Source organism: Anser cygnoides, chromosome 15, assembly GCF_040182565.1.
Source record: "Anser cygnoides isolate HZ-2024a breed goose chromosome 15, Taihu_goose_T2T_genome, whole genome shotgun sequence".
Classification (NCBI taxonomy): Eukaryota; Metazoa; Chordata; class Aves; order Anseriformes; family Anatidae; genus Anser; species Anser cygnoides.
In genome coordinates, this window is record NC_089887.1 from 13,577,459 (window position 1) to 13,601,266 (window position 23,808).

Below are 23,808 nucleotides of genomic sequence, written 5' to 3' on the forward strand. Positions count from 1 at the left end.
CCACTGAAAAGGATCGTCAATTCAAAATGCATCAGCATGGTCCAAACTGCTTTCCTACGCATGATGAGCTAGTTGTGTTTGGCTTGTTCCGGTGCTAAATGGAGTGCTTAATTTTTAGCTCCGATGCATATATCTTCCTAAATGGTTTGTGGAATGGGAAGTAATTGAAGCTGTAAATGTAACAGGGTGGCACTGTGGTGTCCGGTCTTGTTTCTAGATCCGTGTAGCAGAGATGTCAAGGTATGCTGCTGTAAGCCTGGACTTGGAGAAAACTGCAGGGTGCACTGAAGTACTGGGGAAGAAAGAGTAACTTGCAGTTGTCTTTTCTTTGGCAGCATTACTTTCTTGCTGCGTTGCTTTGTTCTTCTATCAGATTCATTGGTATATAAAGCAGAAATCTCAGATGTGATTCAGTATTGTTCAAGGATGGGAAATCATCTACTTAGGGTTTGGGGTTTAATTTTCTTCAACTGAAGTGAGGATTAATAGCTAGAAATCTCAAGGATGAAGATTCATCTGTTCACGTGCCTTCTGCATAGATTAGTTTAATCAAAGAAGGTGGACTTGAGCCTTTTCTCCGGCTGCATCACTACAGCATAAACAGGAGACAGTACGCTGCAGCTCTGGGAGGTTAGCAGTAGTCTTTATTTGTTGTACAGCAAAAGAAAATACTTGCTTCCTGTTAGCACGTTGTGAAAACACGAGCCAAAATATCAGTTGTCAGTATCTAGCTGTTCTGTACAGTGCATAGCAAAGAGCTATATCAGAGGTGTTTGAAAAGTGGGCCTCATTAAAATCAACAACTGTGCATGGGTAAGATGAAAAATGTTACCAAAGTTTAGGTTTCATGTTATACAGGAACTACGCTGGATGCGTGTGTAGTATCCTAACAAGCTGTTAATCTGTAGTACAACTTTCAGAAGGCAAAACTGTAAGATTGTTTAAATAGGATTGGTAACAAGGTTTTCCTGATTATAATTTTTTAAGGAACTTTCCTTTGTTTATTAAAATCAGTACCAAGTAGTTTAATCTCGGGTTTTAATCCAAGCTAGAATTTTTAAATTCCAGCATTTTAAAAAAGTTTAGAATATAAATATTTCACTAACGTGGATATATGTACTCTGGATTTGGAAGAAATATTGGTACTCCACATTAACTGTAATTCAGGTATTTCAGTTTGCTGATTCTTGCATTTTGGAAAGCAAAAATTGATTATTTTAATGAACTGGAAGTAGAGTTGGTTAGTTTTGTGATTGAAATATTTAAATACATCTTGCAGAACTTACTAGGTTGCTGTCGTAATGGAACTTATTAAAGTTCTCCCTAGCCATGTTAGCTTTAGTAAAATTGTGACCTTATATTCCCTTTGATGAAGGGAAGTCATAATTCAAATTGTTTATTTTCTGACTGGTGCATTTTTAGATGCTTTCATAGAATTTTTTTTCAAAGACAGTATCAGACTTTTGACTGTCAAAATGTGCTCCATTGCTCTATAAAATTCAGTGCAGTTTTCAGACATCTTCTGAAAGTAGCCTACACAACAATGGGAAGAATTAAGGGATGGAATGGAAAAATGTGGCTGGACTGGCAAGCTTATTTCTTAAAAATGTAGTCATTGACTTGAAATCGTGCCAGTTCCAGTTCAATGGTCATTGCCTGGTTTTGAGTTATAATAATTATTTGTTTCAAAGTTTTAAACTTAACCTCGGAAAATCTTCTGTCTGTACTGCAGCCATTTTTGGTGTATTTTCAATATGCTTTTTTCTACTTCTCACTTGTTTTTAATTTGCACTTAACCGAAGAGCGAGAAGCTACATAATACACTAATAGATCCAACAATCTCAAACTTGTGTGGTGGTTGCTACTAAAAAGGGAAGTGTGTTGCTCTGTTCTGTGTTAATTCTTACTTTACAAGTCGGTCAAATTAGAAAGGAGAATGGGGGCTTCTCCTTAAAGGAGGTATAAGTAACTTTCAAGCTTTGCCATTGTCATGAGTAATGTAATTGGCTTTGCTAATTTTTAAAACCCTATTACAATTTTGTCTTAAGAGGTACTTGAAAGCATTCCAGTTCTCTGCAGTTGAGGTGCTATTATCCAGACAGCCAGGTAGAGGATACTGCTGCAACGTGGTGCTAACTTTTCTAAAGTTACTTTACCAAGAGGGAAGGAGTTGTGTTGTAATAAGGAGATATAAATGAGTCTCAGTACCTGCGAGAAGCGGGTGGGACACAGCCCCTGACCAGCTTGCTCTTTGCTACTGAAAATGGGGCAGCTTTTGTCTGCTTTTACCATCAACTCAGAGTTAAACTTTGCTCTTTATGTGGTTGCCAGAAAAGAAAACTTGTACAGAGGGACGGATGGAGGAAAATTCGGAAGGAGTGGGAGGAGGAGACAACAAAGGCTGGCTAGAATTTTTCTGAAATTTCTTAGGCTCTTCTTGGGCTCTTCAATACTCCCAGTTTGAGGCCTGCTGGCTTGCAGTAGCTTTTGGCACAGTGTCAGGAGCTATGCACCATTACACTGAAGCACACTAATTCTGTTGGTTTTGCAAGCAGTTAAGAGCTGGTCATGCTTTAGCAGCCTCGACAATGCCTGTTTGCTTTGCTGTCATTTTTTTTCTTGCAGCTGTCATTTTTTTTCTTGCAGCATTTAGAGCTCTGAGAAGCACAAGCAGCCAGACCTACTTGCACAGCCTGCAGATTTCTCCCAGCCAAAGTGTGTTCAGAAGTTCTGTCGGTCTGATTTCCATCCCCTAGCCGCTGACTTCAGTGAGCTTGCTGAGGAGCGTGCACTCATCAAATTAGTTAGTTTCTGGAGAAACTTCCAGAGGGAAAGATGACGTGCAACCTTTAAATATGCCTGTGACTCTGAATGATGGAAAATAGCTATGAATTCATATGAATATATGATATGAAGTATGTGAATGATAGAAAAAAGCAAAGAGTAAGGACAGAGAAGAAAGTTTAAAGGAAAAAGGACAGAGAAGTTGTAACTCTGAGTATCTTGTAAGTTCTCTCGTAAGATAGACGTTTTAATTAACCCTCCCTAATATAAACCTAAGTGGTTCCCAAAAAGTGATGGCAGGAAGGGGAAGCTGTTTCATAGTGGAGACTCCAGCAAGTACAGGATTGTAATAGTTTCTGGACTGAAGTGACCATGAATTGTATGGTTCAACTTTCTGTACATCATTCCCTCCTAAATAGAAATTATTTTTTCTCCACAAGGGTATTACTGTAGAATTTCAGTTAAAGGTAAGTTTCCCTGTGTTTTCCAGGTGGAGAAAGACAGAAAAATGTTAACAGAGCTACGTTGACTCTGCAGTGGACTGGTATCCCACCGTTACTCCTTTGCACATCCCGAAGACGTGCTCACAAGGAAGCATTGTTTCTAAACATCATAAGATAGCCTGCTTTCAGATCTGAAGTGGGAACAACGTGTTGCCTACTTCAGTTACAGTCTGAGAATTAATTTCATATGTGGAAGAACACAACAAAAAGAAAAGGTGAGCATCTCTTTATTGTTCTTACATTCTACAGTGTAACAGATGACTGCCCAAAAAATCTGTTTTTATAAAATCTGAAAAAATATTTGGAAGGAAGGAGCCATCCAAAGGGCTTCTGTGTGTTGCTGACAACCTTATTAAAGAGAAATTAAATTTTGGAGTTCCACCATGTGGTTCAAAAAAAAAAAAGTTAATTTTTAGCCATAACTTAACACTATCTGAATTAGGTATATGGCTGTCCAAGCTAATGCTCATTGTATGTTTATGAACTTCTCTGAACTTGAACCAAAATGTTTGTTGTATTTTACTGTAGTAAAGTAGGAAGGATGAGTCATCTGTCTTGGTGGTGTGTCTGCCTTGAGTTTCAAATCCTTTTAATGCACCTGTTATAAAAAAGGCCGTGGTCTGTGCTAGTAAATGTCAAGCTCTATGCATCGTCCAGCCTGTTGATACAGGAACGACTAAAGGTTTTCTGGAAGCATTTCAATAACTGTTTTTGTTGCTTTGACCTTTGCACATCATGTCATAATTGTACAAATCAGCTTTATTGGCCTGTTGCATTTTATAGGCTTATCTGCCTTTGCAGAGCCTGCAGCGTCAGTGGGGGTGTGCTCCCTGGCTTTAACCTGCCACTGAGGACGCATTGATAGAGATGTTCCTGCAGTGGACTAACTTGTTGCCTGCTGTCACTGGTGTGTTTTAGTCCATCCAGAAGGGAAGATGCAGTAAATTAAAGCTAATTCACGTATGGGCATTAGTGGCTGCAGTCATGCTGTCTGCTGGGACACAGGTGTGCTTTGAAGCTGGAGTCAGCTGGTAGATCATGTTAACGTGTGGTTTGAGGAACTAGAGGCTAGAACCTGATCTTCTAGCTCTTGCTCTTAGAGTCTAGTGTGTTTTTAAAATGGTCTAATGTTGGTGATAGCAGGCCCTCTAGAGGGCGATTTGATCATAGAAATGCATGCAAAATCAGAACCAGAAGTGCTCAAGAGGATTAAGACTCAGTTTCATGAAGCTGTTTTAAGCTGCTGTGAGCCCGTATGGCCATCAGAAAGGGTGGTTCTGCCTTGTCATCTTTGCACTGGCACTAACGTGGACCTAGTTGACCCTACAGCTGCACATCTTGCTTACCAAATGGAAAGGAAGAACTGTACATGAACAAACTAGTCTCTGTGACTGTGTGGCCACATGAGAGCCAGTACCAGCATAAAGGAGCAACTAGGAGCACGTGGTTGTGTCTAGCAGGAGGTCAGCGTCTTTTTACTGGCTGCACAGTCTTGGAACAGTTTACACTGCTTACGAAACTGCATAATTTTAGGATAAATAAGATTTACCTCCCCAGAGAGTTAGGAATAGAGACTGCAAACTGGACAAGCTGGATATTTCTGAGTGGGATATTTCTCTTCTGTAAGTGAGAAGTTAATTTTAAGGTCTTTGTCTCTGCTTGGTCCTTCAGTTAGGAAGTTCGCTTCATGTGCAGATGTGCTCAGAATCAGTCTGTGGGCTGGCCATTGATAAATAACTTTGATATGAGTTACTGACAAGTATGTAATGAGAATGGCAGTGAAGTTTGGCTTAAAAAAAAAAAGTGCATATATACTTCTTGCTTTAGAGAACAGTTTTGGCAGTGCAGGAACAAGTTGAGTGTAGGTATGTGTGTTCCTAAGGAAAATGGGAGATCATCTGTTGCTCAAACTTTTTTTTTTTTTTACTTTCAGGAAAATCTGCAAGACATTTAATGATGAAATAGTCTCAGTTCTCATGATTTTTCTCATATGCTTCTCCTCGAGTCATGGATGAGTACAGCTGCTTTGTGGATTGGGACAAAATGGATGTTACTGTCCAGAGCCAGGATGCAAAGGACCTAACCTGCACGGAGTTCCAGGAACTCAAGCAGCTGGCCCGACAAGGCTACTGGGCCAAGAACCATTCTCTGAGAGCCAAAGTGTACCACAAGCTAATCAGCAATATCCCGTGCCGCACAGTGACCCCGGACGCAAATGTTTACCGTGACATTGTTGTGAAGATTGTTGGAAAGCGTAACAGTAACTCCCTGCCACTACCAGAGTTTGTCGATGACAGCCTCGTCCCTACGTACTGCTTGAATGCTGAAGGCATTGGGGCAGTCAGGAAGATTATTTTGTGCATTGCAAATCAGTTCCCAGACATATCGTTTTGCCCCGCGCTGCCTTCTGTGATAGCTTTGCTCCTTCACTACAGCAAGGATGAGGCAGAGTGTTTTGAACAGGTTTGCCGCATCCTTGCTTGCAATGACCCTTCTAAGCGGCTCATTGATCAGACGTTCCTAGCCTTTGAGTCCTCGTGCATGACTTTCGGGGACCTGGTTAACAAGTACTGTCAGGCAGCACACAAGCTGATGGTGGCAGTGTCTGAGGACGTGTTAGAGGTGTACTCGGACTGGCAGCGGTGGCTCTTCGGAGAGCTGCCCATGGCATACATTGCTCGGGTCTTTGACGTGTTTCTGGTGGAGGGCTACAAAGTTCTCTATCGTGTTGCACTGGCTATTCTGAAATTTTTCCACAAAGTCAGAGCTGGGCAGCCCATGGAGTCTGACAGCATACAGCAGGATATTCGAGCTTTTGTGAGAGACATTGCGAAGTCAGTGTCTCCAGAGAGGCTTCTGGAAAAAGCCTTTGCTATCCGCCTTTTCTCACGGAAGGAGATCCAGCTGCTGCAGATGGCCAACGAGAAGGCTTTACAGCAGAAGGGCATCACAGTCAAACAGAAAAGGTAGGGGTCTCCCCACGGGTAGTCCGAGTGGTCTCCACAAACCTGAGATCCTGAGCTTTTCTAAGTAATGAACGGTCCGCTAGTCTTGTGTGCCTGGTGGAGGAGAAGAGCTCTGCTGGTGCATGCTGATACCTCTGCTGACTTTTTCTGTGTGGACTTGGTTAGAAGTCAGCAGCCCAAAAATTAAGCGTTGCTGGGACTGAACCGAGAAGTGTGATGAATTCATAATTACCTTTTACGGGTAAATGTTGATTGCAAATATTGCATCTCAAAAGTGTCTATCACTGGCTGATTTTAAACCAAAAGACATTGTATTAAAGCTGGAAAAACACTGGTAACTTACTGGGAAGAGAAGTACCCAAACAAATACGAAGATTCTTAAGATGAGATTATTAGTATAAAACATGAATTTCCTGCCGTCCAGTACTGTGAACTCAGGTGCTTCTTTACTGCAAGTAGGCAAACGCTGTCTGAGATGGGAATGTTTTCCTCACCTAGGGAGTTTATTTTATAAGAGGGAAGAAATGAGTAAGTCTTATTTACAGGTTACTTTTAAGAGTAGTTTGACTGCAAACCTCCTGAAAATCAAGGGCATAGTAACCATAGGTAGGAGCTGACTAGTTTTGTGGCAGGTACAGGTGCTATTTGAAATAATGATTTTGAAAGAACAATGAAAAAGGAAAGTGAGGATACCAATCCAGAAGACGATTGCATTATCTCTTTTTCAGAAACAAGAGGAGGAAAAGCCCACTGGGAGCAATGGGCCGATGAAATCTTGGTCCGTTATAATGGGTAGCCTTAATAAAAGCTTAGCGGAGAGACCTCTGCATGTATACATCTTACAGCCAGTTATGCTGCTGAGTAAGTCACAGTAGTTGCAAACGGGTATGTTCCGTGGTATTGAAATAGCCTTACCCAATTCTAGCCTACAAAATAACTTCTGCATTAGCTGAACTTCTTACATGTACGGTGTATGCAGAAGGTTATCTCCATGAACTTTGCAGTCTTTTCCGAGGGTTTATTTTCAGATTTACAATTTGGTTTACAACTGGCTTGTGCCTTGCCTTGCTTTTCTCTTGGAAGAGACAGTTCTGCCAGTCTCAAATGTGCCAAGGCGCTCAGCCACTGGAAGGTCACGTTGGGTACAATTCTGATCACTGCATTCAGGGCTTGCAACAAGCAGTATTAACTCTTGCAGTTTGTGTATATTACCTTTCGTTCATGTACTGAAGTTCAGAAGAGTTGTAATATCCTTTCTGAATATATTAGTATGTTCTTCAGCAGCAGAGTGAGAGTTAAGGAGAAGGTCCAGCTGCACTGAATGTTGTAGAGGCATTCTCACTTGGAACAGTGGTGCCTTCAGAGCAAAATGTAGTATAAATTTATACCCAAATAACTACAGTAGTAATGACCTCGCCAGGCAGAGCTGCTAATGAAAAACTTTTATAATCTTTACTTTTTCAAACATACTTCTCATTCTCCATTGTCTGGGTACTGCTGTGAACTAGGCTCAGTTTGGATCCTGGTGTACACCGATGTGGTTGCTGGAGAAGTGAGCTCTTCTCCACTGCTCAATAAGATGAAAGTTTTCTTGTCCAGATAGATGTGTTTGGCCCGTGCAAGTAGTTAATGAATTATTTTACAATCAAATAACTCTGAGCAGGCAGCAAAAAGGGAAAAAATAAAAGGTGGAAGATAGAAAATATTTTAACCTAACCTGTCATTTTTTTCCTTTTGCTTGGTGATTCAAATCAAACTGTACTTTGTTTCTTTCCAGGCTCCTTACATTCACTTTGTCATGGATGTAGAAAATCACTGATCTTTTCTATCTTTTTTTGTCTTTCCTTTTACGTTCTTCTTCTGTCAATTGCATACCCACTGCACCCCTCCTGTTTGCAGTGTGGCATCTCCAAAAAGGTAGGCTCAAACACTCGGATCTTTGCGCTTTGCTCGCTTCTTCTGTCTTTGAATGGCTGGTAATTTTTTTCTAATGCTGTCATTATTGCTAATGCTGGGGCAAGAGAAGCAAGGCAGCAATTACAGCATCAGATTGCTGCATAACATCTACTGAATATACTCTTGCAAAGTTAGTTCAAAGCACCTGCAGAGTCCTAAGATGGGGGGAATGGGCACAGCTGGTCAACACAGCATTTTTGTACAGCAATACAAGTCTGTGGTTTTCAGGATGGAAAAGCTTGATGTTAATGATGGGATTTAAGTTATCTCTACACTGGAAGAAAAATCGTGTGGGTGTTTTGTTTGCTTTGTTTAAAAAAAGGCAACATCCTCAGAGTTATAAGGTACTGTTCCATGTCCAAGCCTGGTATGAGCTGTTGCAGTTTACGTAAGACATGCTCAATTATTTCCTACTTTGCAAGCTTTCCGCAACTAATTGGAAAGATGTTGGACTGAACCCAATTTGGCACACTCCTACAAGTGACTTGTCTCAATTTATACTACGTTGTATTTACTCTTATGTGGGTAGTTTTTTCAAAGAGGCAAGATGACTTTTTGCTTGTGTGTCAAGAAGGTCAGAGTTACTGAGCCATACAGCATTAGTGGTTAATTCAGTCATTCATCAAGTCTTGGCCTGAAAAGCATTTCTTAAAGAACAAAAACTAGTGGATTGTAAACACCTGATAAGCAGAGAAAAGATAGAGACTGCCCTGTGATTAGTACCACAGATGTATGGGTCTAAATTAATGCTTTTGAGACAATTTTTTTGGCTTTGTTGCAGGTGCCATGGGTTAACTTTAGTGAGAGATGCACACTAACATTTGTACTAATTTATAAAAGCCAATTGGAATTAATTTCCTCGTGTTTTCATGTCTGAAAGAACACCGTAAGAGGAAACTTGTCCAAGTGTTTCATATCATATACAGCGGGTTGAGGATTTTGTCTCCGAAAAATCATCTGTTTTTTAATTCCAGCCAAGCAAATCTTCAAAGTTCATATATGATTTTACCTTAGTTACAGGATTCTGGAAACAGCAGAAAGCCTTGATTTCTGCCAGGAAGCACGGAGTTTGGATCTGAGGGAACTGATGTAGGTGCAGGGTGTCTGTTAACGCCAGTCTCAACACAGGATTATGTTTCAGTCTTACAAACCTGCAGCAGCCATTTTTGCCTGAGAAGAAGCATATCGCTTACACCACACGTTCGTGTCCTAACCGAAATTATGATGGCTTTTAAAGGTTATGCAGACCCAGTAAGATTTGACCCAAAACAAAGTAGAGCGGGGAGAAGTAATTTGGTGACTCACACTTTGGCATGTGATATTTGTAAGTTATCTTGGAAAACACATAAGACATGGCTGCTGCGACAGCTGCTACCATACACTGTCAACACTGGCTTTATCTTCAGGAACTCTGAAGTCTCAGAGGGACTTTGTGTTAATGATAAAGCTGCAGAAATAACGTTCCTTCTAAAGCTGCAAATAAGCTGGTTTATTAAACACTTAAGTTTTGTTAATTTCTAATCCTTTAGTTTCCTTCATGATAATAAAAATTGAACGTGTCTTTCTAATGTCAGCAATTAATAGGAAGTTGCCATGCAGATCCCAATAAGCTGACATGAAGGATTGAGGAAAATACTAATGAAGGGTAAAACCCCAATGGTTTGTTCAGTTCTGGTGATGCACATCTCAGTGCAGTGCCAGGCCAAATTCAGTGTTCTCTCAGGCAGTGGGGTTTTTGTTTGTTTGGGGGTTTTTATTTTTTTGTTTTGTTTTGTTTTTGCTGGATGATCCTGAAAGGCCTGTGGTGGTGGTGAAGGCTAAACCTGATTTTCAGCAGCTGGTGTAGACCGGAGCCTCTTTTTCCTTAGCCAACTTGAAAATCAGCTACCCACTGAGGTGATGGTTTTCAGCATTGTTAACAAATATTTTAAAGTTAACAGAAATACTGCCAAAAATGAGAGAACAAATGCAGGCTAGTTACTTGTATCTCTAGGTGCAATTTTCTGAAAAGCATCAAAAAATGAAGCAGCACAGGATTTGGTTTTGGGGGGACCGATGGAGCTGTGGGCTGTGTAACGGCACTGGTGTCAACACGGGACAGGGTGTCCAGTCTAGGCACCTACAACTGTGATTTGACTGGGAAATAAGTCATTTTATTTCAAATACTTAAGTAAAGCAATAATCTAGGTTCCACTAATAGAAGGTTCCACTAACAGAATGCTGACACAAAATATAAAACGATTCGCAGTGATAGTCAGGAGCCAGCCTGGAGTAGTTTGAAATGGCCGGTTGACCGTTCAGTGCTTTTTAGCAAACCAGAAGGATCTGTTTATAACGGTGATACTCCACCTACATGGAAAAGCTGTAGGGAGACAGAGGGTACTGAAAGTGATGTGCTGCTATGCATACTGCTGATACGCAGGGCTGGAGGGGCGTTTGGGCAGGAAAGTCCTCACCTCAGCAGCTCACAGCAGCCAGGAGAAGGAGCAGAGGTGAAAGGCAGGCGCACTGCAGTTGAGAGCCTTTTAGGAACGAGCACTTAGGTTTGTTGCCCAAATAGATCTATGTAAGTGTGAAAAATGTACTGGCTAAGCACAGGAATAATTACAAGGGTTGTTTATTTGATGTTTAGTAAGTTTTAAACAAACTTTGTATATTTGCTACTAAGTCTTAGCCTATTTATCATCGTTATTTTGTCCTCCAGAATTGCACTGCAGTAAACTAGTTAACAGCCCTGCATGTTTTTTAATTCCTTGAATGTGGGAAAAATCTTAATTTCTGATGAACTAAAACCAAGGCTTTGTTTCTCAGATCTGTTCATAGTGCCACCAGTCTTTAGCTGCAGACCAGACAGGACCAGGAGGGCTGAGACCAAAAGTAAGATTCTGAAGATGTGGGTTCAAGTCTTGAGCTGAGACCTAAAGTATGATTCTGAAGGTGTGGGTTCAGGTCTCAGCTCAGACTCTTGTCAGACCAGTTGACCTCTCCTGTGCCTCAGTTTGCTTGTTTAAAAGCATAAATAATGTCCTAGTCACAGTGATATGCTGTAAGTTTTAAAACCCACTGAAGGGTAGGCTGTTTAAGTAGGCATCCATATAAGTTTCTTGCTAACTAAACAATGCAGGGCAAGTATGCAAGTAGTGACTTAGTTCATGTTGCTAAAGGAAGCACTATTTTTTTTAAATGACCTAAGACATCACCTCATGAGAAATGTTGGCACTAAGGCAACTACGCTAAATTTCCGTAAGCATTTCCCAATTTCTCCTGGCAAGCCCTGCTTTAAAGCATGGTGCAAATGCTGATTTCTTGGTACTACAGGGAAGAAAAATAATTAATATATATATGTGTGTGTGGTTTTGGGAGCAGCTAAGATATCCAGATATGTGCAGATATGCAACATTGAGGTCCTCTTTATGTTCCACAAAGAGAGGAAAGAAGTGCAGAACTGTCAAAAAAAAAAAAAAAAAAAAAAGGGAAAATACTTGCAACTCTTCCACAAAGTGAACCCTTGCAAACTACCTGAAACTTAGTTCAGTTGCTTTTCAGTAACTTAATATCTTGTGTGAGTTTATATGTCACTTCTACCAAGTACTTGACCATCACAGTTGCATTTTAAAAGACTTTAACATCCATCATGGATGCAGTAACACTTGTTTAATCCCCAGGCTCTGAGTTTGTGTGCTTATTTAATCTGAGAAATGAAAGCTGGTTACGATGTTACTATTTTTATTACCTTAAAGTGTTTAAAGGCTAGGAATCGGTTCTCATAATTGTATCAGGCCTCTTGGAGGGGGAGTGGGGAGATGATTGATTTCTGGTGTGAGCTGCTGGCATTCCCTTACTTCGTGTGGTCAGATTCCATCTGCGACCGTGAGGCTAGGAGCTTCTTCACTTCTTAAAGAAGTGGAAGTCATTCGTAATGAAGTGTTTCCAATTGGTGGAACTTTAATCCAAGCCAAATATTTGAAGCTTTTGCAAAGCTGTTTGCCATGGTAATAGTGATTTCTGTAAGATTTCTGAGGGTCTTAGGAATTCCGTGATTACACAATACAGGCAGCACCTCAGAGGGAAAATAAGCACTACATGTTATTTCAGATCCTGGCTATAGGTATTTTGGTGCTAGTATTTAAGTGTAGAGATCAGTTAAATAGCAGAAGTAATTTGTTCTATTTAAGGTCATGGTCAAGCTAGCTGGCTCACCATCATGTCCTTTATATATACAGATACAGGCAACAACAGCCACGCAGAAGTATTGCTCAAAGTATTCCAGTAAAACCAGATCACTAGTTCTCAAGGATTATATTAAGCTGCTGTAGTTTATATTCTTCACTATGTCATGGCCTTCTGGTCCCATGGGCTGGAGCTTTGGACAGTGGCATATCTGCTAGGGTCTTTAGGTGTTCAGCTCTTTGCTTGTTGCCATCCGGTAATCAGAAACTGTTGGTTTTATTAAAGTATTGTTTCTCAATGTTTTATATTGTATTTCTCAGACAGAATGTGCACTTGGCAGTCCATGCTGAGAACTTCAAGTCTGAAATCGTCAGTGTGAAAGAGATGCGAGATATCTGGTCATGGATCCCAGAGCGCTTTGCACTTTGCCAGCCCCTCTTGCTCTTCACCACCTTGGAACATGGCTGTAGTCTGAGCAGGTAATTTTAACTTTCCCTGCACCTCTCTATTGTAGAGCAAAAAAGAGCAAGCAATGAACTGTTCACTGGATTGACGTACGAGCCACGTCTCAACAGAATTTGATCTAAAAAATAGTATGTGATGAAATGTAAATGTAACAAATTCCCGTCGGCTTCAGCATTTGACCAGGATATTTCATTTGCCAGAATGTGGAGAGACATTTTAAACTGTCCTTAACCAACTGGAAAAGTCAAACATACATCAGTTGAGAAAATACTGTGCTGAGACTGGTTCATTCCCTACTGGTTATGAATTGTTTAACTCGGTGGCTGCTCTGTAGACGTTTTTGATGGATCTGTTTGAATATGCTTGTCCAGAGGGAAATAAAGGAATTGGAAACTGGAGGTTCCTCTACAGTTTCCGTTTAATCTGTTTGTTATTATTAAAGTGAGGTAAAATAGACATGAGTTTTGCTTGCATTTGACACACAAGACTATGATCATAGAGCTCGTAATCATGACAATATCTCAAATTGAGATACCAAGGTGGGGTGCTGACCTAGCCCTATGTGTCCATGAGGAAAAGTAAAAGTAAGCAAAGAGCATGCATCATAATTATTTGCTGTGAAAACAGAAGGCTCTTGTATTACAGCCATCAGTCCTCAGAGCACAACTTACTTTCTGTTGCCTAACGTAAAATAGTATAAAATGCTGCTGTTGTGATAGGTAGCCAGATAGTTGTTCTGCAGAGGCATGAACAGCTCTACAGAGAGCTAGGTAGAGAAGAGCTGCTTGATAATGTTTGCATTCAACTGTTATTTGCAATGGACTGTGGAAAGCACTTGAAGGAATACGCATAGGCTTCAGATACCTCTTTTTGCCAGGCCATCAGTTGGAGGAGGAGGTGGTGTGTATTGTTAAAGTGGAAATGAACTGCAGCTGATAATGGTAGTTGAGCGCTTATTTTTTTTTGTGCTCTGCACTTCAGGTTCTATTCTCATAGTGAGGGACATGAACCAACTCTTCTTCTCATCAAGACCACAGCAAAGGAGGTGAGTGAGGTAAAAGACAACTGATGAAATTAGGTTTTAGTCAATTGTGCAAGGTTATTGCAACACAGAACAGTCCATAATGAAATGGAGAGGCAAGGGACATGGAATTCCTTTTTGTTTGTTTTTAAACAGTGCATGCTTTAATTTTTTCTACTTGTTGATTATGGGACTATAAATTCTTGGTTAAGTCTTGTACCCTAGGTCTCGGTCAGTTATTCTAAGTAATGTGGGATGATGTACTATGGTAACTCACTGAGATGTCAAACAGACTCAATTACAGAATCTGAAGGAGAGGCTGTGGAGGTGTGTTGAACTCATGGTTCAGAGAGGATATATTCATTTTCTTCAGGATATGAGGAGAGAAAGTAGCAGAATTTAAATGCTATGAATAATACCAGACTAAGATGATCAGAGGGCTGGAGCACCTCTCCTATGGAGAAAGGCTGAGAGAGCTGGGCATGTTCAGCCTGGAGAAGAGAAGGCTTCAGGGAGACCTCACTGCGGCCTTTCAGTACTTAAAGGGCTCTTATAAAAAGGATGGAGAAGGACTCTTTACTCGGGTAGATAATGATAGGACGAGGAAGAATGGTCTTAAACTAAAAGAGGACAGATTTAGACTAAATGTTAGGAGGAAGTTCTCCACTGTAAGTGTAGTGAGGCACTGGCACAGGTTGCCCAGAGCAGCTGTGGATGCCCCATCCCTAGAGGTGTTTGAGGCCAGGTTGGATGGGGCCTTGGCCAACCTGATCCAGTGGGTGGCATCGCTGCCCAGGGCAGGGGGTTGGAGTTAGGTGATCTTTAAGGTCCCTTCCAACCCCAGCCATTCGATGATTCTATTCTGGGGTTCTATTCTGGATTCTACATAATCACAGAATGGCCAAGGTGGGAAGGGACCTCGGAAGGGACCTCCAGTCCATCCCCAATGCCGAGCAGGATCACCTAGAGCACATTGCGCAGGATGGCATCCAGGCGGGTTTTGAATATCTCCAGAGAAGGAGACTGCACAACCTCTCTGGGCAACCTGTCCCAGTGCTCTCTCACCCTCCCAGTAAAGAAGTGCCCCCTATATTCAGCTGGAATTTCCTGTGCTTCAGTTTGTGCCCATTGCCTCTCGTCGTCTTGCTGGGCACAACTGAAAAGAGACCGGTTCCATCCTCTCAACACCCTCCCCTCAGATATTAATATATATTAATGAGGTCTCCCCTCAGTCTTCTCTTTTCTGGGCTAAACAGGCCCAGTTCTCTCAGCCACTCCTCCAAGCTTTGTGTTGTCAGCAAACTTCCTGAAAACATAATGTGAAAACAAAAGCATTAGCTTTATCTCATGCTTTAAAAAAAAAAAACTAAAAAAAAAAATGCATAAAACAAGAAAGCTTCACAGAACCTCAGTGACCACACACAAGTACCTTGTGTAATGAATGTCTGTTCTCTGATCTACCGTGCTAGACTTCTAAATGTTCTGTGTATAATGTCAAGCTATTAATATAGTATGGAGGCTTATATTTCTGCTTATGTTCCTGCGGGATGACTACCCATTAAAAATCTCCCGTTCTACTCTTTTTCACATCTACCTCATGCTACAGGTTATTTTGTAGTTCTGTACGCTGTTTCTGGCAGTCCCAGACTTACTGACATGCCAGTGGCTTATATGATGCCCATTATATCTAAAGGGAAGAAGGAAAGTACATAAGGCGTTATTTTCCTTCTTGTCTTGGAGTATGTTACAAAGTCTAGCTTTAAGTGATGCTGTTCTCATAGTACAGTTAGTTTCTTACTCCAAAAAAAAAAAAAAAAAAAGCACACACACAGTCCAAACAAAAAAAGGAGAAAAGTGGTAGGTGTTGTTTTGGTGGGATTTTTTTTTGCATGTTTGCTTTTGCCAAGGGACACATTTCTTTTTATTCCAATGTTTCTTTGCATTTTGGAAAGAGGAAAACTAGTCTTCTGTTTTTGCTGGCTCTCATGCATTCCATCATAGCAGATCAAACAGCATTCTAGGCTTTTTGTTTACTTCATGCACGTGCTTTTATCTATATAACAGAATTACTCTTCAGTACTTCCGTCGTAGGAGTTCTGTTTGTAATGCTGATGGAAGCTAAACAGCAAGTGTACCTTGAAATGATTCTGTTTAACTGTAGTTCTGAAAACATGCAGTATTGCTTTCATCTTATTCTTAGAGATTCATTGTTTGGTCTGCCTGCACTTGGCAGTGATGTTTGTTTCTGGTAGTGAGAAATTCTTCCAGTGTGAACAAGGGAGTCCGCAGAAGAACTCAGCCACGTAGGGCTGTTTTTCTTAATCAGAAGCTAGCAAGCCCCATGCTGTTCGAATAGGCTGCTTTAAATATCTGAGCTAGTTTAGAATTGACCTAACTAGACTGATTTTAACCTGCAGTTTGAAATGGAGAGAGAGAGCCCAAGACTACTATTTGCCAGCAAAAAAAAATTCAGCCAGAATTACTCATACTGTAACTTGTGGTGATACTGTTGCTTCGGGTGCCAAAATGAAGCAGAAATCAGGATTTACAAGTCTGGAGTGATTTGTGTTTTGGTAGCTGGTATTATGTTAGAACGCTTTTCCTTTAAGGCCTATGAGATGTAAAATAATTCATGAAACACTTGGTATTTGAAGGGTACTCTGTAGATTAAAGCATTTTAAATCTATATATAAGTACTTGTGCTGTCTTAATCCACTGTTCCAGAAAGTTTGAAAATTCAACTAAATAGAACCTTCAGTTCTGGACTCTGAAATGTTGGAGTCAGTTGGTTTAACGCGCTTCTTCAACGGAAAACCTCCTGCCCTTGCTGTTTGTGCTAGGTCTGCGGTGCTTATCTGTCAACTGACTGGAGCGAGCGGAGACGAGGCGGGAACAAGCTGAGTTTCTTTGGAACTGGGGAGTGCTTTGTATTTAGGGTGAGTAAAATTTTGTTGCTACACAGCAGTATGGCAAAACGCTGTACGGGTATAAGTAACTCATGCTTTCCTTCCAACTGAAGGGGCTGGATTTTATGCCCTGCTAGTTTCTAAGTCGACCGAGCTCTTAATGTTGAGTGGAGAAAGTTTTACTTCTTGATTTTGTGGTAAGACTTTTATTTCCCCATGCACAGAGTATTTTCTAACAAGATATATTAAGGTAACATGGGAACTACTGCATCATTTCTTCAATCACCTAAAAGGCAAAGGCATAAAGAAAAATAACATCTGACCTAACACACAGTTTGGTCCAATCTTTGGTGCAGGTAGACTCTAAGGGGCTTGAATGTTGTTTTCTCTGCAGAACTTTCAGCATTGTGAGTGTTCACTAATTTAAAGTTTTGCTTTTCTCCTCACCTAAACAGCTACAACCAGAAGTAGAACGCTATGAGTGGGTAATCATAAAACACCCAGAACTGGCCACAAGTGGTTCTGAACCAGAAAATCACGTCTCACCAGCTTCCAGCACCCTTTCGTCCCGTAGCCTTCCATCAGACCCATCAGATCGCCTTTCTCCTTTCTTATCAGCTCGGCACTTCAACTTGCCTTCCAAAACAGCCTCCATGTTCATGGCTGGCAGCAGTGAATGCATCATTATAGGTAAGTCAGTATGAAAACTTGAGCATATATCCGACCAGTTCTTCCTATCAGCTTTAGGTGAGAGGGTCACCTGTGTTTACCATATATGCATTTCAGTATTGCTACAGTTAGAGAGAGAAGTGGCCAAAACCTGATGTCATTACCCAACCAAACTTCCCATGGCAAAACTTAAACGCTGTGCATTTTAGAATAAGATCTTTGATAGCAAGTCATAGTTTTAAGCACAGCCATACCTTCATCCTGCCTAGTGATGAGAAATAGTTCTTGAAGAGGATCTTAGTTTATACTGAGGCTTTTGAATCACAAGGTAAATAAAGTATAAAACATGTTCATTCTGCTGGAACTTTATCGTATCTGTGATGCTGCTGACTTTGGCAAAAGCCTGCTTAGTAAGGTTATTGCTTAAGGGAGTTTACAAGCAACAGGTACAGCTATAGTTTTTCTTTTCCCAAAAAGCTTCACTTGACGCTTGTTGAGACAGCAACTAGTCCAGTGATTTCTTCTGTACCATAAAATGTCTGCCAATTTCCCACTTAGCAACGTGTGCTCAAATCAACCGCAAGTTGGACTGCTTAAGCATCAGCTAGGCTAGTGAAAACTTGAGTGCATTTGTAACTGAATTGGAAATCACTTATATTGATGTATCACAGATAATTGAGATCTTTACTGTTCACTATAGGTAGTAATAAGAGAAACACAACCTTGGGCAGTAGATACATAAAAATAAAAGTTGTACACAATTCCAGGTGTAGACAAGGCTTTCTACCCTTTTGATTCTTCAGATGGCTTCTGTAACTATTCTTACACGGTTGCCCTATAAGCAGTAGGGAAATCCTTCTTTTTGTTTTCCTAACACATTTCTGTTTAAATCTGTTTCACTTTACTACATCTCTTGACTATAAGCTCTGTGAATATTGATATAGATCCACGGATAATCAAAATCCTGTTCACTTTGATGTGTTTTCTAATGATTAAGAATGCTAAGCCAATGCTGTTGCTTATGGATCTTGTTCTCCTCCCAGCTTTGTTTTTGATTGCTAAGTTTCTGCAGTTTTTCTTCACTGAGAGAAAATATGCAGTTGATAGCTTTCACGATTCTCCAGCAATGAAAAACAAGTCGTAAAGGCAGGCAGTTGAGTCAGTATTCTTGTTCTTACTGAATTGCATGAACTTAAAAAAAACCACTTCTGATATTGTCATTTAAAAGCTATGCATTTGATCATAGCTGTTGTACCTGAGAATAGCAAGTAAATACCATTTAAAGCTTCCAATACTTAAGTTGTTTTCTTGTATAGCAGTTTCACATCCTAAGAAATGCAAAGACAGCTTTAAATTCGTCCTTGTCTCTTCACAGGAGGTGGTGATGGCCAGGCTCTTTATCTTGATGCAGACCTGAACCATGGAAGAACCAGCCACTGCAATACTTTCAATAATCAACCGTTGTGTTCTGAAAGCTTCCAGATCTCTGTCTTGGAGGTGTGGGGCTTCAGGGACACCATGAATGGCTGACATGACTATCATTATTCAGACAGTTTTTCAGTTGTCTTAGGATTTCCAGGGAAAATTCTAATGCAGGAGCCTAGTTAGAACATAATTACCTGTGGGCACAGTGTTCCTTAATAATTACTAAGCAGTGCACTTGAATGCAGGGCTTAGTTGTTTACTTTTATTTAAGGCAAGTTAAAGTGAAGTGATGTACCTGATTAACTCCTTAGCTCATTACCTCTAGATATCAGATCTGGCTGGATTCAGGTGTTGATATTAGGTAAAAGTGAAAATGGAATGATTTCAAACCATCTTAAATGTATACAAATCAATATCGCAGGACAATTTTGCTGTTCAATGCAATTCCTCGGAGACACTGAGCTGCCTAAGGTGTACTGTAGAGCTGTGTGCCACTGGAACAAGTATCTGGCTTGAGCCAGTAATCTGAAACGTCCTTTCACAGGAATATTGGAGACCTCAGATTTGACAAAAGGCATAAAAAAGTTCATAAAGGCATGACAAAAGTTCATAAAATCATTGCCCTGCTGTAAACAGACATTGTGCAGACAAATCATGAGCTATTATCAGTACCATTTCATGAGAAAGTTCCTTTGAGAATTAAGGACTTTCATCACTGTGATTGCTAGTTACCTTCCTCCTTGTACCTGAGCCCTTGATACATTCCAGTTGCATCTGTTTGAGGAGGCTGCCTCTGAAGAAGGCATCCAGACAGGACAATCATATCTCAGAGACTTGATTCTTGTTTACATTTCTATTCCATATCAGTATAATAATTTCAGTCTGACTTGTGTTTCAGGCAGCTGAAAGCCTAAGATTATGTGCAGTGCTTAGACACTTCCATTTCTTTGTCTTTTGTGGAAGCTGAAATGAAGCTTTAAATCTGAGAATAATTGTGCTAATATCACTAAATGTTTGGGGAATTAAACATCGGTGTACAGAAGGTTAACGCGCTCTCCTGAAGTTAAATGGAGGAATGTGGGAGGGGAATCTTCTATGTAACGTTGTTCTGGGAGTGAACGAGTTTCCCAGGAGAACTCTAGGTGACACTGTTTTTCCACATCTTGAGTCTTCCCTGTGATGAGACTCTGAACAAGGTAATGTTCTTTTGCCATCTGTGGTTGGGTCAAGTGTGGTTGATGCAAAGAAGCTTTTGCTTATTCCTGAGAATTCAAGTGTGCAGTTCTGTTCTGCAAGCACACCTCATGCTCTGTGATCTCTGGAGGCAACTGCTGGCTGTCTTTATCTAAAACTGCCTGTATGTACTGCAGAGCCTCTCCCACATGAAGCACAGGCACATAAATATCAGTGGATAGTCCAGAGCGTGCCACAGAGTGTTCTCAAAACTTCAGCGAGAGATTCACTAGTAAGGTGATTTACTACTATGGGTGAAATGAAGGGAAAAGAGGAAGTGAGTTTTTTTTTTCAGCTGTTCAATCTAAAAAACTCTATTGGAGTGGGGAAAATGTTGTTACTGCTTAATCTTGAAGTTCATAAAGGGAAAAACTTAAAATTTTTAGTGGTAAAATCCCAGCTGGGCTGATCAGAATCATGTTAATATTCAGAGGTCACAGGTCAGTCAGGTTGATGTTGGCTTGTTTATCATGTCAGCAGTGAAGTATGTGTCTTGGTAGATTGTTGCCACTTGCAAAGTCAGTGAACAAACTTGGCAAAAATGTGAGTTCCTTTTTATGGTGCCATTTCGAATTTTTTTCAAAATAACCTCTTGAAATACTAGATTGCATATACAAATTTACGACATCTTTTGCACTGAGTATACCTGCTATTAGATTATTTCTTACTGTTTGAGAGTAAGCACGGGTCCTCTTTCCCACTTATCACTCAGTGAGTTTTGCCCGGCTGTTGATTCACGCACTGCTTGCTCTTTTCATGGGTTTACTGTAAGCTTGGTTGAACTGGAAGGGTTGATGTAATCAGTATTACTTATAGATATTGATGGGAAGGGGCTTGAACTTCTGGCTTTTTACAAACATTGGCTGATGCTGCCTTATTACTTTTTTTCAAAGCTGGCAGTATCATGTTGCACTCAATAATATCCCACAAAGTTCCTCTGACAAAATAAAACACTTGGAAAATGTACCATGTTTAGTAGGATGTCTTGAGTGTAGGTGGGATTTGTTAGCTTTGTCTGTATCAACTCTCTTTTCAGCTTGCCCGTGAAGTGCCCTTGCAAGAAAATAATAGCATTAATTTTCAACTTGTCAAGTTTTTGGAAATTCCCTAGAGCTGCGTTTTGGCAGGATTTGTGTGACTTCAGTATTACACTCCAAATGAATAGCTTTTATGTGCAAAATCTCTCCTGCAGCTGGTGGTGTTGATGTGACTTCTCTCTCCGTTCTTGCTGGATGCAACTATGTCAGTAAAACCCGAGTACTGTACCATGTCTTAAGTGACACTCTGTTCCTTTCCCTGGTCTGTTCTTAGCGCACTGATATTTGGGTGTTTGAAATCAGAAATTACTCGTAGTGGGTCAGAAATTTGTCAGAGCATATTAGTGTGAGAATTCAGGGACTGATGCTAAAAATCAGTGAGATTCAGACATCTGAGTCTCGAGTCCTTTTCATAAGTCAGTTCTAGGACTCAGCCCAGATTCCCTTGTATCAAGTGAGAACAGCTTCTGGTCCCTCTGGTGAAGGATCACAGAAGCCCCCTTTTAGGTAGCTTATCTGGATGACCAACCAATCTTTCGCATGGGACTAAAGGTAGATCTTTTCTTCATTCTTAAAACAGCACATTGCATTGGGTGGCAGGACTCAGTGGTTGGCAGTGTCTTAACAGCTGCTCTGTCCGTGCATCAGCAGTTAGGGGAGGTGTGCTTGGAGCACACACTGCCCACAGAACAATTTGAACTGTGACTTGCACGAGTTTGCAAACCACATCAGAGTGTAGATGCCGTTTCAGACAGGTAGATGGGGTGCCAGGTGATCCTCCTTCTGCTGCCCGGTGATATTCTTACCAATCTTAAACCATTGCTGCAGTGTGTGCTTCTTTAGTCCTTGTAGCCACCTCCTCTTGCAGACATCCCGGAACACTACTGTATTGTTCTGAATTTGAATAACGTAAATAAACAAGAGGCTGCAATAATCTAGCAAGAGGAATTATACAAAGCTGTGTCATCTTCACCCATTCCTTTGGTCCAGTAAAAATGAATGTTTCTTTTCAAGTGCAGATCCTCGTGTGTGCTTTTCATTGTTTGTGAGACATCTTAGAGGAATAGCACTGGGACTTGACTTACCAGTAGTGAAGAGGCTTTTTTCTTTCCGTGTAGTTAATGGTTGTTGCTGACCGAGTGTATGTCAAAGTCAGGTAATTAAGCCAACGGTTTGTTATGTTCTATGCAAAACTCTAGAGGTGGACTGCAAACAAACTGCTCTTGAAGAAAATGGGAGCAGTGGGCACCTTATCACAAGGTTAAAACTGTCTGAAGGTCCCCCAGCTGCAGAGTGTTTTGATCGCGTTACAACTGACTGTTGGAGCGCCCTCCCTCGTGTCTGTAGTCCTGTTGGCAGCCAAGCACTAGTGTCACTTGATAAACTGTTCAGTGTGAAGCTGGAGAGCCGAACGCTGTGCGTCAGCCACCACAGTTCTGCAAGAGAGTTTGCTTTCCTGAGAAGCTGTTTTTGCTTTATGGTATTCTCAGGAAGGCAGAAAAGACTAGAAACTCCTGACATTAGAAACTTGCATTTATTTCTAAGTGGCATTTAAGCTGTTGCCAGGCCACAGGAACTGTTTCCAGGTGCTAGACAGACGGGACAGCCTTCCTCTTGAGACTTTGAAGCTGTTGTTCCTACACTTCGATACACTAACTTTTCTGATGAAGTATGTTGGGGGAGAGGGAAGGGGGAAAAAAACTCGGATTTCCTCTGGGTTGAGATAACTGAAAACAGTAATAGTTGGAGGGGCAAGCAGTACTGATCTTTGAGGAGCTGAACCGTAATGCCCACAGAGATCTGCGTTTAGTCATGGAGGGGTGGGCACATATCAATCAGCTCCTGTTTGTGTGCTCTGAAGTTCTGCACCTTCTCCTTTGAACTGTGGCCTTGTTTCTGCGGGGCAGTGAGCTTCCTCTGCTGACGGCGCAGTCACCGTCGTGATGCCGATGCCACGGCGAGTGGGGACCAAGAGCTCACCTGCAGCTGTGGCGCTGGAGGAGCTGAGCTGCTGCTGCTGACCCCCGGAGTCTGACCGTTAGATCCGAGTCTCAGGCACCCCACTCTTCACCTGGGATGCCTTTCTGCCAGCCCTGCCGTTGTCCTGAGTGTTGTGCGGAACTCCTCATAGCTGAGATGAATGTGTGTGTTCTTTGGTGTGACGTTTTTGCTTCGGATGAGTGGGTGTGCTGCTGAACTGCTTTCCGCCCCGGTTGTTGGAATTGCTGCCCTGCATTGATGCTGGTTTTGTTACTGTGAAGAATCTTGCATTGTATTAAAAGGTGTTTGACTGTGGAAGCTACTGACTTTGTTCTTCAGCAGAGCTGTCTGTGGATTTTTCCTTGTTGTAGACCTCAGAGCAAGCAATATGGTAAAACTGAGAAATAAACCTTTGAGCGTGTATTCTCTCGTGTGAACTCTTCACAGTGATGAAGCCTGGCGCAGTGAATATGCGGTTTCTGACTGGCTTTGGAGCTTTCACAATGCTTGCAGCAAGATCGGGTGCCGGACTGACTGGGGAAAAACTTCGGTTGGCAAATTCTGAAATGAGCAGCCTTCCCTTGGCTGAGGCTGAAGTGTGGTGTGTCCCAGCCCAGCTTGTGTAAAAATGAAGTTTAGAGGTGTCTTCTGCTCACCAGCAGCTGACTCAGGCCAACCAATAACGCACAGAAA

At 41.3% G+C, this 23,808-nt stretch overlaps 1 protein-coding gene across 5 annotated transcripts in view; it reads left to right on the forward strand.

Annotated features, from left to right (window-relative positions):
* The window catches only part of LOC106046334 (TBC1 domain family member 24), a 29,842-nt gene extending 6,304 nt beyond the window's left edge, over window positions 1-23,538 (forward strand). For 3 of the 5 annotated variants that reach the window (XM_066977395.1, XM_066977397.1, XM_066977396.1), the window contains exons 3-10: window positions 3,275-3,502; window positions 5,221-6,253; window positions 8,153-8,170; window positions 12,700-12,858; window positions 13,826-13,889; window positions 16,706-16,801; window positions 17,227-17,461; window positions 18,816-23,538. In XM_066977395.1, coding sequence (XP_066833496.1) covers window positions 5,295-6,253; window positions 8,153-8,170; window positions 12,700-12,858; window positions 13,826-13,889; window positions 16,706-16,801; window positions 17,227-17,461; window positions 18,816-18,970 — 1,686 coding nt within the window. In that variant the 5' untranslated portion in view covers window positions 3,275-3,502; window positions 5,221-5,294 and the 3' untranslated portion in view covers window positions 18,971-23,538. The remainder of the gene's footprint in view (window positions 1-3,274; window positions 3,503-5,220; window positions 6,254-8,152; window positions 8,171-12,699; window positions 12,859-13,825; window positions 13,890-16,705; window positions 16,802-17,226; window positions 17,462-18,815) is intronic. The other 2 variants (XM_066977399.1, XM_066977398.1) reach the window with 2 other exon arrangements.
* Window positions 23,539-23,808: the final 270 nt, after the last annotated feature.